The 15,812-nt window shown below is 51.5% G+C and overlaps 1 protein-coding gene across 1 annotated transcript in view; it reads left to right on the top strand.

Annotated features, from left to right (window-relative positions):
* The window catches only part of TNFRSF8 (TNF receptor superfamily member 8), a 63,237-nt gene that overhangs the window by 31,104 nt on the left and 16,321 nt on the right, over positions 1 to 15,812 (top strand). The window contains exons 5-10 of the mRNA XM_046660424.1: positions 2,276 to 2,369; positions 2,721 to 2,875; positions 5,125 to 5,241; positions 8,565 to 8,717; positions 15,064 to 15,157; positions 15,489 to 15,625. Coding sequence (XP_046516380.1) covers positions 2,276 to 2,369; positions 2,721 to 2,875; positions 5,125 to 5,241; positions 8,565 to 8,717; positions 15,064 to 15,157; positions 15,489 to 15,625 — 750 coding nt within the window. The remainder of the gene's footprint in view (positions 1 to 2,275; positions 2,370 to 2,720; positions 2,876 to 5,124; positions 5,242 to 8,564; positions 8,718 to 15,063; positions 15,158 to 15,488; positions 15,626 to 15,812) is intronic.

Genomic DNA, 15,812 nt, shown 5'->3' with positions numbered 1-15,812 from the left:
TCAATTCTGTGGACGTGCGAGCTTCTCCCCTCTCTCAGGCCTTTGCACGTGCTGTTCCCTCTGTCTGGGACACCCTTCCCTCCCCGCTCACTTAGTTAACTCCACCCAGCCGTGAGCTCTCTGTCCAAACATCGCTTCTTCGGGTCAGGCCCCCCGACCTCTCACCGGGACACCTCTCCATTGTGATGGCTTATCGCACGGTGTCCTCCATGAGCATCGATCCCTGTGTTTGTGTCACCCTGGTTTGATCAGTGCTCGTCTCCCTCCCTGGGCCGTGGCTTTGCAAGGGCCGAGACCATGCCCGGGGTGCTCACGGTCGCCTCCCCACTGCCCAGCCAGATGCCAGGCACAGCATCTGCTCTCCAGACGTGCTTGTTGAGTGACATGGGGGCGCCAGACAGGGAGATCGGAACTGGGGCGGAGAGGGGCATGCAAAACACTCTGCTAGGGGACACGCCGAGTCCGCCCCCTACAAGCAGGGGCAGGTGGTGGAGTGGGAAGTGCTCTGGACTGGGCATCAGACACCTGGGCTTCTGTATGGCTTTGCTTCTGTGGGACGTGTTCCCATCCCTCTCTGGGCCTCAGTGCCCCCATCTGTAAAATGAGGAGGTGCGACTAGAAGCCTCTGGGGGCCCTTCCAGCTCAGAAACTCTTGCATCTCTGTGAAAAGCAGCCTTGAATTCAGTTCTTCCAGCCGGGCCCCGTGGACCAGCCGGGTCAGCTCCCGCGGGCGAGGCTCTCTCGGTGTTGTTCCTGCAGCTGCCACATGGCGGCGCCAGAGGCCTCTCTTTGCTGCCCGCAGACCTGTGCTGCCCAGGATGGTACCACCGGCCCCTTGTGGCCACTGAGCGCTAATGCGTGTCCAGCCGTGTTGGGATCCCCTGTCGTGTAGAGCAGGCACCGGATTTCCAGTACTTATTATAAAAAAGAATATAAAACATCTCATTTTTTATATTGATTACCTGCTGGCACAATATTTTAGATACATTGGGTTAACGAAATAGATTATTTAAATTATTTTCACGTGTTTCTTTCTCCTTTTTTTTTTAATGTGGCTGCTAGAAAATTTTAAGTGACGTGTGATTCCCATCATATTTCTGTTGGACTGCTCTGCCTTCGAAGCGCTCCAACTGTGGCCGCCAGACCCTGGCTGCCTCTAGACCCCTGTGGCCCCTCCCAGGGGGCATCTCTCAGGGCCTCACCTCTCCAGCTGTACAATGGAAAGGAGTTTCTGCTCAGATTCAGCTCCTAGTGAAGCCCCACGCCAGGAGCTCTGTAGGCTTTGTCTCCTGAAGTTCTCTCGCTCCATTGGGCAGACTGTTTTAGCCCCGTTTTACAAGTGCGGAAGTTGAGGTCCAGAGAGGGCAGGTGAGTTGCTCAAGACCACAGAGCAGAGACTATCTGAGCCAGGGTTTGAATGTCACACCCAGGTCTTGTCACCTGACAAGATAAGTCAGCCTCGCGTGTACCTGCCTCCACTGAGACCTTCAGATTGTGACCCCACACCTGTGGTCACTTTCTAAGCAATGCGATAGGAGTCCAGATAGGGAAAAGGACATGCTATTTATTGGGGATTTACTGTATGTCGCACAGTGTGATAGGCACGTTAGGGACACTGTTTATCCTAACAACCATGGGGAGAGAGTGTTAGTATAATCATTTGGCGTGCCTGGCGCAGCTAGGACGTGATGGAGGTGGCAGGCAAACTCAGGTGCACTGGATGGAAGGCACTCTGTGTTTTCCTCTCTGCTCTGCTTCCAGTCAGTATTCATCAGGACTCTTTGGGTTATAAGTAACAAAAATCTCAAATTTCTTGGCTCATGTAACTGAGAAGTCTGGGGAGAGCTCTTTGTAGCTTCAGGCATGGCTGGATCCAGGAGCACCATCTTCTCCTATCTCTCATCTCTACTCCCCTATGTGGACTCTCATAGGTGTGCTTGGGCCATGTGCTTATCCCTAAACCAGTCCATCCTGGCCAGAGGAATGAATTAGATTGATTGGTCCAGTCTGGTTCCATGGCTCCTCCTGGAAGGGAGGGTCAGTCAGTCCCAGCCCTTAACCACAGATACTGAGACTGGGGAGAGCAATTTCCCAGGGGAAGCCTGACTGCTTTACCCCAAAGGGAAATGGATGCTGGGGAGGCACAGACACCAGATGGCCACTGTGCTTTCCAAGCAGCTGTCCCCGACTCTGGTTTGTGGTGGTAAAAGGTCTGTTCCTGGAGTCTTTGGACTCCTCCATACAAAGTCTGAGGACATTGCCGTTCCCCCTGCAGGCACAGCAGAGAAGGACACCGTCTGTGAGCCACCTTCCCCGAGGGCCAGCCCTGACTGCAGCACCAGCCCAGAGGACTGCGAGGCGCCCGCCAGGTGACTCCGGGCCCTCCCATCCCACTGACCTTAGCATGGGGCTCTTCCACCCACGAGACGCCCAGGGCACGGCTGGGCTGGGGGTGCCGGTGGGGTTTAGACCAGGGTGTCAGGACTCCAGGGTGCCTCTCTACCCAAGCCCACAAATCATTTGAGGTCCTACTTTGTGTCCAGCCTGCCCTGAGCACGTGGGAGACCTGGCCCTTGCTCCCAGGAGCAGACAGTGGGCCTGCCAGGGGCTGTGGGCAGAAGGTGTGGGGACCCCTTCTCCATAGAAACCGTTATCCCTGAGTGCAGACCTCCCTGACCCGTCAGGAGAATCATCAGTCCCATCTCTGGCTTCTCTCCTAGCGATAGCACCCTGCAGGCCAAGCCCGCCCTGACCTCCCCAGCACGTTCCGATGCCAGGACCATGCTGCTTGGAGGGGGCACCCCGGAAGAGGATTCCAAGATGACGAGGGCTCCCAACTCCCCCTCCTCCATGGGGAAGCCCAGTCCAGATCTAGGTAATTTCTCCAGAGAAGCTGTGAGCTCTCTCCCAGCCCGGCGGGGTCTGACTGGTGGGCAACCTGTGTGTGGCCTTTCCCAGTGCGGGGAGAAGAGGGTCTCGGGGTCTCCGGGGCTGAAGGCATTGAGGGCTGGAGTAGAGAATGGGAAGACTCACTCATTTAAGATGGTTTTGAGTGCCTCCTGTGTGCCAGCCACTGAGGCAGGCGTGGGGCATGTGAGGCTTGCGCAGAGCAGCTGGGCCTCTGCAGGTGCCGATGGATGCCCTCCTGGTTCCCATGGCAACGGATTGGGGCTGTCAGTTCTCTCGTGTTTATTACTGAATAGCCTTCCATTGTATAGCTACACCACACTTAGTTTACCCAAACAGTTTTTGGACATTTGGGTTTTTCCACTTTTGGGGTATAATGGATAATGAGAAACAAGTCTTTGTGTGAAGGTATGTTTTCATTTCTCTTGGTCTTTTTTTTAAGTTGATTTGTGGGACTTCTTGTAACTCTGGGTTTGAGCCCTGTGTTCAAATATCTTCTCCAACCCTGTGTCTTGCCTTCTCCTTCTGTCTCTGGTGTCTTCTGGTGAAGAGATGTGCTTAATTTTAACGTATTCAAACTGATTCATCTTTTCCTTTATAACTAGTGCTTTTCATGTTCTGCCTTGTACGTCTTTTCCACCACCGCAGTCTCAGAGACATCCTGCATTTGTTTTCTAGGATCATTATTGTTTTGCCTTTCACGTTTCCGTCTGCCGTGCTCCTTGCCTTCTGTGTATGGTGTGAGGCAGGGGTTGTATTCAAGGTGTCTTCGTGGATATCCGGCTGAATCAACACCATCATCAAACAAACTGTCTTCCCCACTGTGTTGCCTGCCTTCTTTGCTGTAAATCAAAGGTCCATGTGTGGACAGGTCTGATTCTGGACTCTGTGTTCTTTTTGTCTATTCTGGGTGAATACCATCCTGTCTTATTTACTACAGTTTTTCAGTAAATCTTGATGGATGGTTGAGCAGTGTCTCCAACTTTCTTCTTCAATGGTGTATTGGCTGTTCTTGGTAATTTGCGTTTCCAAATACATTTTAGAATCAGTTTTTCAAATTCTACAAAATATGGGGCCAGCCCGGTGGCGCAGCAGTTAAGTTCGCATGTTCTGCTTCTCGGTGGCCCAGGGTTTGCCAGTTCGAATCCTGGGTGCAGACATGGCACCACTTGTCAAGCCATGCTGTGGCAGGCGTCCCACATATAAAGTAGAGGAAGATGGGCACAGATGTTAGCTCAGGGCCAGTCTTCCTCAGCAAAAAGAGGAGGATTGGCAGTAGTTAGCTCAGGGCTAATCTTCCACAAAATGTCCTGTTGGGTTCTGATTGGGATCGTATTGAATCTCTGGATCAGTGTGGAGAGAACCCACATCTTCGCAGAATTGAGTATAGGGTGTGGCCCTGCGTTTATTTAGGCCCTCTGAATTCTCCCAATAACGTTTCATTGTTTTCTGTGTAGAGATATTTACATCTCTGTGATAGATTTCTAGGTGTTTGATATGTCTGATGATGATGTACATGGTATCTTTTTCAATATTTCGTGTTCTAACTCTTTGTTGTTAGTATTATTTTGAACCATGTGAAATTACCAATATTTGTTTGACCTATGAAAACAGCAGTTTCACATGGTTCAACCCAAATATATAGACATTCAGTTGATTTTGATATAGTAATATTATATCCAGCTACATCGCTAAACTCCCTTACTCGTTCTCGTCATGTATCTGCAGACTCGTTTGGATTATCTGTCTGCTCAGTGGCATCACCTGTCTGTAATGGCTTGACACCTTCCTTTCTACTCTTACCACTTTCATTTCTTTTTCTTGCCATACTGCATTGTCTGGGATCCCCAGGACCATGCTCAAGAGAAGCTGTGAGAGTAGGCATCCTTGCCTCGTTGTTGATCCCAAAGAAGGAGGGGCCACCAAATTTCTGAGGAGGGTGGTGACAGAGCAGTGAGACTGGGGAGAAGGCTGTAGCGTCCGAGATGGTGGATCCTGGAGGGGAGGGGCCATAAGGGGAGGCACTTAGTGCTCATCTCCTGTGTGGCCTTAGACACATTCCTCCCCTCTCTGAGCCTCAGGATGCCCTCTGAAGGACTGATCTGACGTGTGCAGAGTTTGGGAGCTGGCCGTGGAGCTGGGGCTTCAGCACTCTGGGGGGAGGTGAGTCCTCTGCCAGGGTGGCCTGGCCTGAAGCTTCTCTGCTTCTTTTCCCAGGGCCGACCCCGCAGCAGCCATGCCCTCAGGGGTCCGCTGACTGCAGGAAGCAGTGTGAGCCCGACTACTACCTGGAGAGGGACGGCCGCTGCACGGCCTGTGTGAGCTGCGCAGGAGGTAGGGGCCTGGCCCTCCCTCCACGGGCTCCCTCCAGGGAGCAGGGAGGGTCTTGGAGGCGAGGTTGGGAATTGGGGGTGGGGAGCCCCGGGTCTGGTCCTGGACTGCTCAGCCCTCGGGAGCCTGGTTCACCTCTCTGGCGTTTTTGAGCCGTCAGCTTCTAGTGACTCCCGCTCACGACTGTGGGTTTTGACGGTGGCGACCGCTTTTCAGAGAGCTTCCACTCGCTCACTCTTTCCTGCAAGGAAACATTTGTTAATCACCTCCCTGTTTCAAACGTGCCCCATTATTTTTGCTAAGTACCCCACAAAGCACCAACTGGGATCGCCCCCATTTCGCAGAAGAGGAATGTGAGGCTTTGGGAAGTCGGGGGACTTCCAGAGGCCACAAGCCCTCACGAGTGGCAGGACCGGGGTTTGAACCCAGGGCATCTGCTGCCAGGTCCCAGCTCTGGTCACTCCTCTGCTCCCGACAAACACTTACTGAGTGACTGCTGTGTGCACCGCAGGATGACGTCCTGTCCGTGCTTTCCCTGCGGCCGGCTCCCTGCAGCCCGGCAGCACCAGCCACTGCCCTGTGACATCCGAGAGGCCACGCGAGGCAGGGGAGCTGCCAGGCCAGGGCTGCAGTGGCGTCAGCACCCCAGCCCACTCACAGAGGCCTTGGGAGGAATACATGATTCTGTCTCCTTGTCTAGAGTCGAGGGAGGCCAAACAGAAAAGAACGCCGCTTGTTGTCACTGGGGGCCACTGTTTTGGTTATTAAGGCCACATAGCAAATTTTCTCAAAACTTAGTGGCAAAAAACAAGCCGTTCCTTGTACTCGTGGATTCTGTGGGTCAGAATTCAGGACAGTGTGGGGATGGCTTGTCTCTTCCACATCTGAGATCTCAGCTGGAAAACTCAAAGGCTGGAGGCTGGACTATCTGAAAGCTAATTCATCCATATGTCTAGGGGTCAGTGCCAGCTGCTGGCTGCCACCTCAGCTCCTCTCTGTGTCGGTCTCTGCATGGCTTCCTTTGGGCTTCCTCACAGCTTGCTGGCTGGATTCTAAGGATGGAGGCAGTAGGGAGCCACATCCCTTTTTATGACCTGGCCTCGGAAGTCACACAGCGTAGCTTCCGTTGCTCTCTCCCTGTTGAGGCAGTCAAGTCCCACTTGAGTCAAGGGAGGGGAAAATCATGCTCCTTGATGCATAAGTGGCAGAGCTCTGGAAGAGCAGATGGGGCCAGAAATATTGCTGTGGCCATTTCTGGAAAAATATAATCCGTCACAGCTGCCATGTCAGATGGAGAAACAACAGATGGCTTTTGGGCCCAAGAATTCCTTCAACTCTCATAAGTGAAGCCCCACGAGGCCGTGGAGTGGATGACGGTGGCTAGGAGCATGGGCTCTGGAGCTCAGGTGCCTGGGTTCAAATCTCGGCTCCACGACTTGGTAGCTTATAAACTCAAGCAAGTTTCTTAATCTCTCTGTGCCTCAGTTTCCTCATCTGTAAAATGGGCATAATAACAGTGCTATCTCAGAGAGTCCTTGTAGGAATTGAACAGGTTAAACCAGGTTAATCTGGGCTGAGTGCTAAGAATACTGCCCTGCACACACTTGATTATCATAATGGCTGTAGTAATGACACTGGCTGTCTTTGTCCCACGTCATCTCACTCATCACTGAGCCCACGCTTGTCCTCTGCACAAATTCTCCAAATCCTCCCCAGGCCCCGCTCTCTCTGGAGGTTGCAGGAAGAGACTGTGGTCCCTTATCATTCTCACGCGAGGTCTCTAAGTCTCCTGTCCTGCCCAGAAGTGTCCTTATTGAGCTCAGTTGTCACATTTGTCTAATCTACTGATGCAGTAATTCTATTCACCCATAAATAGAGATGCAAAATATTCCCAAACAAATGTAAGTGCATTGTATACATTTTCTTTGACAAAATCTCTAAGATTTTATTTTTTGATTTTGAAAAAAAACCTTTTTGTCCTTGAAAATTTCAAACATATTCAGAAGGAGAGAGGATCAATGATTAGGGACCATCACCCAGTTTTGAAGAATTGTCAAGTCATGGCCAGTCTTGGTTCATCTGTACCCACGCCCACTCACCCCTGTCCTCTGGATAATTTTCTTTCTTTTTTGTTTTTTTTTTTTAAGATTGGCCCTGAGCTACTATCTGTTGCCAATATTTTTTTCTTCTCATCTTCTTCTTCTCCCCCAAAACCCCCAGTACATAGCTGTATATTCTAGTTTCAGGTCCTTCTAGTTGTGGCATGTGGGATGCTACCTCAGCATGGCCTGGTGAGTGGTGCCATGTCCACGCCCAGGATCCGAACCGGCAAACCCCTGAGCCACTGAAGCGGAGCGCGCAAACTTAACCACTCAGCCTTGGAGCCGGCCTCTGGATAATTTTCTTTTAACAGCTTTATTGAGATACAATTGACATATAATAAAATGCACATGTTTAGGGGCCGGCCCTGTGGCCGAGTGGTTGAGTTTGTGCGCTCTGCTTCGGTGGCCCAGGGTTTCGCCGGTTCAGATCCTGGGTGCGGACATGGCACTGCTCGTCAAGCCATGCTGAGGTGGCGTCCCATATTCCACAACTAGAAGGACCCACAGCTAAAAATATACAACTATGTACCGGGGGACTTTGGGGAGAAAAAGGAAAAATAAAATCTTAAAAAAATAATAATAAAATAAAATGCACACATTTAAAGTATGCAGTTTGGGCCGGCCCAGTGGCATAGTGGTTGAGTTCGTGCGCTCTGCTTCAGTAGCCCTGGATTTGCAGGTTTGGCTCCCGGGCACAGACCTACGCGCTGCTCATCAAGCCATGCTGTGGTGGTGTCCCACACACAAAACAGAGGAAGACTGGCACAGGTGTTAGCTCAGGGCTAATCTTCCTCACCAAAAAAATAAATAAATAAAAAAATAAAGTGTGCAGTTTGATAAGTTTAGACATATGTATGCAGCTGTGAAACCATCACCACAATCAAGACAATGAATTATCCATCACCCCCAAAAGTTGTCTTGTGCTCCTTACCATGCCTCCCACCAGACCCCACCCCTGCTCCCATTTCCAGGTAATCATTCTGCTCTCTGTCACTATGGAATAGTTTGCATTTTCTATAACTGGAACTATATAGTATACACTCATTTTTTGTCAGCTTTCTTTCACTCAGTGTAATTATTTTGAGCATGCCAAAAGGTCGCTCAGCAGAATAGTTGAATGAGCATTTGCTCCGGGGCAAATACTTCTCTCCCCCCGGGGGCTCTCTGGTCCCCCCACCCTTGCTGTGCTGGGTCCTTCCCCTGACCCTTCTCTGTGTCCCTTAGATGATCTCGTGGAGAAGACACCTTGCACGTGGAACTCCTCCCGTGTGTGTGAGTGTCGACCTGGCATGTTCTGTGCCACATCAGCCACCAACTCCTGTGCCCGCTGCGTTGCCCACCCCATCTGCCCACCAGGGATGGTCACCAAACTCCAGGGTAAGTGGTCTGCACCCCCAACCAAGGGGCTGAGGTCTGTTTCCCTACAGGGTACCTCTCCCCCTGCCAACCGGACAAATGACCTTCAACCCCAGCTGTTAACCAGGTCAGGTTTGGCTTTGGTTAGATCCAGAAAGTGGAATAAAATCCGAATTTGGCATTTTAGTAAAAGGTCCTGATGATTCCTTTTTTTTCCTTTTTAATTCTTCTTCCTCAAATTGTTGGGCTGGTAAAATCTTAACTTGTTTGCAAGGCTGTTTCCTTGACTCAAGATAGATCAACACAAAGTTTATGAGGAAGCTTCCAACTCAAGATGGTGCACATTTGCCAGAATGCAGGAGAGTATAAACCTGTGACAGTAGGGGAGAAAAAGGAAAAGAGTTCATCAGTTGACGAGAGATTTCAACTAATTTCTAGAAGGTAGAAAACAGATGGAAGGTGATAGCAAATGAAACCAAGTGGAGGAACGCTCACCCCAGAGTTCACTCCAGGGGGGCTGCGGGAAAAGTGAGTAACTTGCTCAGAAGACCCCCAGAGAGGCCGTAGGCTCCGAGCAGACAAGGGAAACGAAGGATGGGAGTGACGTGGGGAATCAGGCAGTGCAGTGGGCTGCAACAACGTCTTGAAAATAAAAATTAACAATCTGTAACGGTGGTGTCCCTGGGCACTGACCGGTCTGAACAGATGGCGCCTGCGTTTTTATCCCCTGGGGAAGAGAATCAAGTTTCTGGCTAAAGACCCTGAAGGATTGTCCAGGGAAAGCCAGGGCTCCCGGCGTGGCGCTGCCCCTCTGGGGTAAAGCCTCTTTGTTTGGGAATTTGGGAGGAAGCCCCGTCAGGAGGCTGCCCCTGCTAAGCCACCCTAAAGTGAAGATGCCAGCTCACCTTCCCCAACCTCGGCCGGGTCCCCAGCCAGACCTCCTCCTCAGAGAAGAGACCCATCGTGAAAGGACACACTGACACACAGCAGAAGGAACCCCGCCAGCTACTGGAATATTCAGCACAGTCCTTTTTTAAAATAAATAGGAATGAATAGTAAAGATCTTCAGACTTGTAAGGAAAGCCAGCAGTAGGAAGGAGAATAACGAGATACACAAACAGAAGAACTTGCCGCAGATGAAGCAGTGATAAATCAGGAACAGAAGAGAACTTCAAAAAATTAAATTAGCGTCCGCGGTAAAATTCAAGAAGTTGTGACATCCTCCATCTCCAAAGTGAGAACAGAATGCTATGCAAAGGAAACAGTAGAGAATCAAGGACAAGAAAAGGCTTTGGGAAGCGTGCTTGTTGCCCCTCTGTTGCCTCCCAGCTGCCCGCTGAGCTTTCCGGACCTGCTGAGCGTCAAGGATCGACTCTGTGAGCGTTTCTCCTTGGGAGCGTGACGTTAAGCTTTGCTGGAGGAAGGAGGCTTGTCTTGGCTGCTCGTGCTTTTTCTTGCCCCTGCTGCAGAGTCTCTCAGCAGGGCCATGTGGTGGGGACATGAGGTGGTGCCTGTCCCTGCAGTGTTCCCAGAGTAGGCGGTCCTCTGGCAAGCTCACAGCCCAGCCAAGGCCTAGTGACCACCGTGGCGTCCCACCAGCCTTGGTGTCCTGCCCTCCGTTTCTCACGGCCCTCTCGACATGGGCGCTGTGTGGTCCACACCTTGCACGCACGGTGGTGCCCCAACTTTCCCACGTGCCTGACCTGAAAGATGTGAGACTTCAGGTTGAAAGGACCCAGCAAGAGCAAAGCAGGATGAATGAAAATCACCCCCACCTAGACGTGGTAGATGGCACACCATTTGTCTATCCGGTCACCAGCTGACGTATGCTTCGGTTGTTTCCAGTTTGGAGCTATTATGAATAAAGCTGCTACAGATGTTCTTGTCCCGGTCTTTGTGTAGACGTACATTTTCATTTTTCATGAGTAAATACTAGGAGAGAGACGACCGGGTCACTGTGCCAGCCGCAAGAATGTCTCGGAGGGCCAATTCAAAGCTGGCTCCCTGTGATCCGATCCAGCCGCCTCGTTTTACAGATGGAGAGAACCACAGGCCCTGAGTCCCAGCCCAGAGCATTCTCTGTTGGACCGTGCCAGCTCCTTCTTAGTTCTAAACCTAGAATTTTTTACTCAGCTAAAACACAAGTAAGTTTGAAAGTAGAATAAAAACATTTTCAGACATGAAAGGGCAGAAAGCTTTTCCCCATGTCTCCTCTCTTAGAAAGTTACTTGAAGATGTAATCTAGTTAAATGAGGGGCAAAAAACAAAAAAGCAGCAGCCATGGGATCTAGCAAACAGGCTCTATCCTAGAAGAGCAAGGAAGGAAGTCCCAGAATGACAGCTGTGCAACAGACAAAGCTCAGAGCAGGAAGAGAGAGTTCCAGGGAACTGGCTATTTTGAAGATTGGCACCTGAGCTAACATCTGTTGCCAATCATTTTTTTCCCCCTTCTTCTTCTCCCTGAAGCCCGCCAGCACATAGTTATATATTTTAGTTGTGGGTCCTTCTAGTCGTGGCATGTGGGATGCTGCCTCAGCGTGGCTTGATGAGCGGTGCCATGTCCCCGCCCAGAATCTGAACTGGCGAAATCCCGGGCCACCGAAGCGGAGCGCGTGAACTCAACCACTTGGCCACAGGGCCGGCCCCTCCGAGTGTTTGCAGGAATAAAAGGAAGAATGCAGTAAATTTCATGCGTAGTAGAGTTGAAAAACTTGAGGATATGTTGAAGGCACATTATTTTTTTATTAAGAAGAAAAAGAAAGGCAATTGAGAACTCTGGGGAAAATAAAAAGCTGACAAGAAGTTTACAGTGCAAATGTGAAGATGAAAATTTATCTGATTGTAAGCAATTGCTGGATGTGCAAAAAGAGAATCCATTCGACCCTGATGCTGAGACCATTCTCCTTTAAGTGGCCAAGGACCAGGTGTTTGGATTTAAAGAGAAATATCCTAGTCTAGTAAATAATATCTTTTTTTAGTTCCTAAGTTGGGACTAAGAGTAGGTAGGGTCTTTTTTTCTTCTTCAGTGGGCCCTTACTGGAGAACACAGGCAGCCTCACAGCGGTGGGGGGGGGGGGGGGGGGGGGGGGGTGGCTAAACAATGCCTTCCGCTCACCTTCCTCCTAACGCAGGGAGGAAGGAGGAGGGTCACGGGTGAGGCGTGGTGCCCAGAGAGGGGATGAGAGGCACCCACGGAGTGCTGGGCGCACCTCTCTGCTCAGGAGGGGCGGCAGGTCTGTCGCTGGGCTCCAGAGGGGCTCCAGCAGCAGCGCAGACCTGAGGCTGTCGGAGAGAGGCCAGCGGGCTCTCTCCTCCTGGTGCTACTGGGGTGTAGCCACGGGGAGTATTTTTGAGCACAGGAGCTCCTCCAGTCCTCTCCAAGTCGACACTCTCAAAACGCAACGACCTTTCAAATATGAATTCAAATACTGATTTGCAAGTAAATAGAAATTATCCTAACAAATCTGGTCGTCTTGCTCATAGCCTAAGGCCTCCAGGCTTCAACTAACTCAGCGAATAGTCTAGTGGCCATGTGGAAAGACACAGCTCTATTTGGAGACCCTCCCTGCTCCCCCAAAGAGCATGGTTCCTCAGGACCCTACAAATCCAAGAAGGAAATTCATCCTGGTCTCACTTTCTCTTCAGAGTGTTTCAGGAAAAATCTGAGAGGCATCATGAGAGGGAGGTGTGTATGGGCGGGGGTTTGCTTTGTACCAAATCAGAGAAGGGGTGCCATCGCCAAGGACGTGGGGGCACAGAGGGATACTGGCTGGGCACGACCTACTTCAAATGTGGGCCAATTTTTTCTGCCCTGGAAAAGCAGCTAATCATAAGCTTGTAAGAAAGTGCTCCGTCCCCAGGCAGGAGGCGGTGTGGGCCAATGGAGAATGCTCTGGGCTGGGACTCAGGAGCCCTGCCTTCCAGCTTTAGCTCTCGCTCTGTGGTTCTCTCCATCTGTAAAAAGAGGTGGCTGGTTTGAACTGGTCCACAAAGACATTCTGTCTGGTCAGCACAGTGATACAGCCTTCCGCCTCCTGGGTTCTCAAAAGAAATGAAATTAGAGGTCCTCACAAAGACTTGTACAAGAATACCCAGAGCTGCCTTATTCGTGATAGCTTCAAACTGTAAACAGCCCAAATATCCATCAGCTGGTGAGTGGATAAATAAATAGTGGTCCATGTATATAGTGGACCTCTACTCAGCAATAAAAAGATAGAATAAAAAATAAAAATAAAAAATAAAACAGAATGAACTGTTGATACGTGCAGCATGAATGAATCTCAGAAACATGATGCCGAGTGAAAGAAGCCAGACGCCAAAGGGCACACGCTGACTGATTCCGTCTAGCGCAATTCTAGAACAGGCAAACTAATCTGTATGGTGACATAGAGCAGATCGGCGGCTGCCTGGGTGTGGGGGGAGGACTGACTGCGGACGGGCACTGGCGAACTTTCTGGGGTGGTGGGAGTGTTCCAGATCTGGCACGGAGTCAGTTACATGAAAGTATGCATTCTTCAAAACTCTTCAAACTGTACACTCAGGGGACATTTTCTTCTATATAAATTATGCCTCAATAAAGCTGGTTTCAAAAGAAAGGAACTTTAAAAATTGAGGCTAGGGCCACCCCTGATGGCATAGTGGTTAAAGTTCAGCCCTCTCACCGCTTTGGCCACTGGGGTTCGCTTCCCGGTCTCGGAACCACGCCACCTGTCTGTCAGTGGCCATGCCGTGGCGGCGGCTCACACGGGAGGACTAGAACGACTTACAACTGTAATATACAACCAACCACGGGGCTTTGGGGAGGAACAAAAGCCCTGAGGCTACATTTAAATATCTGGAGATACTGAAATGTATTTATTTATATTTATTTATCTGTCTTCTCTTAAATAAAATCAGAAGGTCTAGAGTCACCAGGCCACCCTCCTGTGCGAGCACAGTTGCTGGAGGTGAGGAGCAGCCTCTCCACTTTGACCTTTTGAAACACAAACCTGGTGATCTCAGCCAACTGTAGCGGCAGGAAGAGCGCGTTACAAGCAGCCTCGACTTGTCAGGGCTCGCCTCTCACTCCTTCATGGCTCAGCGGCGGCTCTGCCATCTCGCCTGGGCTTGAAGGTTTGGTTTGGGTTTGTTCTGCATGTTTCTCCTACTTCTGGGACCAGCAGGAGCTGACTACCCACCCGGGGCCCAATCTCCTTACCGTAATGGTGGAAGCGTGGAAAGGGGGCGAGTGGAAGAACGGACACCTCTGAAGGGCCAGGCTGGGAACGGGCACGCTGTCACTTCTGGCCCATTCCACTGACTGGACAAGTCACACGGCCAAGAATGGGACAGAGACACAGACACCTGCCTCGACCTGGAGGAGCTGCAGTCACCTGGCAAAGGGTGTAGACGTGAGGCAGGGCGAGGGGTTGGAAGCGTCATGCAGTCTATCAGCGATCCCATCCCATTGCTAATTAAGATCATCACTTTGGGGAGAAAGACCCAATTTTACAAAACAGCTTCATCGAGGTATGATTTTATTCACCAAAAAATCTACTACTTTTAAGTGTACTCTTCAGTGATTCTTAAGAAGTTTACAATGTTGTGAAGTTATCACCACGATCTAAGGAACCTTGTGCCCGTTGGTGGTGAACCCCCACGCCCATCCCCAGCCTGGACAACTGCTAATCTACTTTCTGTTCCTCTAGAGCAGTGTTTTCTGGACTTTTCCAGAAGATGTGTTGTTCTCCACCGGCTTCTGTCACTGAGCATTACGCGTCTGAGGTTCCTCCTTGCTGTCGCGTGGATTAGAGCTGTGTTCCTTTTATTGGCAAACGACATTCCAGCGGACAGAGAGACTGCATTTTGTTTATTTGTTTGCCAGTTGATGGACATCTGGGTTGTTTCCACGTCTTTGATGACTAGGAATAGTGCTGCGGGGCCAGTCGCTCTCCTGCCTCCCCCGCCTCTGGGCCTTCCCACTTTCTATTTCCTCTGCTTCGAAACCCCCATCCGCACTCCCATCCCAGCTATCCCCTCCCAGGCCAGGAGGTTGAGTCCCCCTTTACGGGGACCCCACGTGCCTTCGTGTGACTCCTGAGTCATGTCTGTGAGCCGCAGAGGGCAGGGATCTTGTCTGTTTTGCTCACTACCATGTCCCAGCTCCCTGCACAGTCCCCGTACATAGCAGGCGCTCAATAAAAGTTGTCGCATGGAGGGAAGGAAGGAAGGAGGGAGGGAGAGAGGAAGGGAGGGGACAGAGCCAGGACACAAATGTGGGTCTCCCGGCTGCAATGTCCTTCTGGCCCCATGGTGCTGCATCCCTGGAAGTCGCCAGTGCCTGATGGGTAAGGCTCCTTGGCACCAATTCTAAGACCACTCCCTGCAGGTGCGGCTGAGAGGGACACCACGGACAACCCGCCTCCCCCGGGATCCCACCCTAACTGCAGCACCAACCCAGAGGACAGAGAGGCGTCTGCCAGGTGACTCTCCGGCCCCTTCTCTCCATCTGGCCAGCCGTGCCCAGGGGATGCCTGTGGGGCAGCTAGGCTGGGGTAGGGGTGGGGCCGGGGCTGGATCTCTGTGCCAAGCCTGAAAGGCATCTGGAGAATGTGTGCTGAGCTCAGTGCTGGCCCCCCTGGAAAGCCAGGAGGCCTAGAAATCCAGCCCCTGCCCTCAAGGCAGAGACTGGCCAGAGGACCTGGGGACTCAGGCCCTGTCTACACGGTCTCTTAGGAAGGAAATGACTCCTGAGCACACACTTCCCCTCTTCCTTCTCATCATCAGTCTTACCTCTGGCTTCTCTCCCGGCAGCTCCACCCCTTCCCTGGCAGACCCCCAGACCAGCATGGGGCGTGGAGGGGGCATTACCCACGCCTGGGGGGACGCCTCCATCCTGACGAGTGCTCCCATCTCTTTCTCCTCCACCGGAAAGCCCATGCTGGTTTCAGGTAATGATTACCCCCCAGGAGGCAGGGCCTTCCTCCCAGGGGGTCAGAGGAGGGATTCTTCTCCCCTGGGGCAACGGCATCCACTGGATGGGGGAGGGGACCAAGGTTGACCCCAGGTTTCCAGCGACTTGAGCTGGGTCTGCAGCTCTGTCATTGCTACTGATTCTCCTTAATTCCTGTGAGCAGG

The sequence above is a fragment of the Equus quagga genome, chromosome 5, assembly GCF_021613505.1.
Source record: "Equus quagga isolate Etosha38 chromosome 5, UCLA_HA_Equagga_1.0, whole genome shotgun sequence".
Taxonomy (NCBI): domain Eukaryota; kingdom Metazoa; phylum Chordata; class Mammalia; order Perissodactyla; family Equidae; genus Equus; species Equus quagga.
This window is presented reverse-complemented; position numbering and strand designations above follow the sequence as displayed.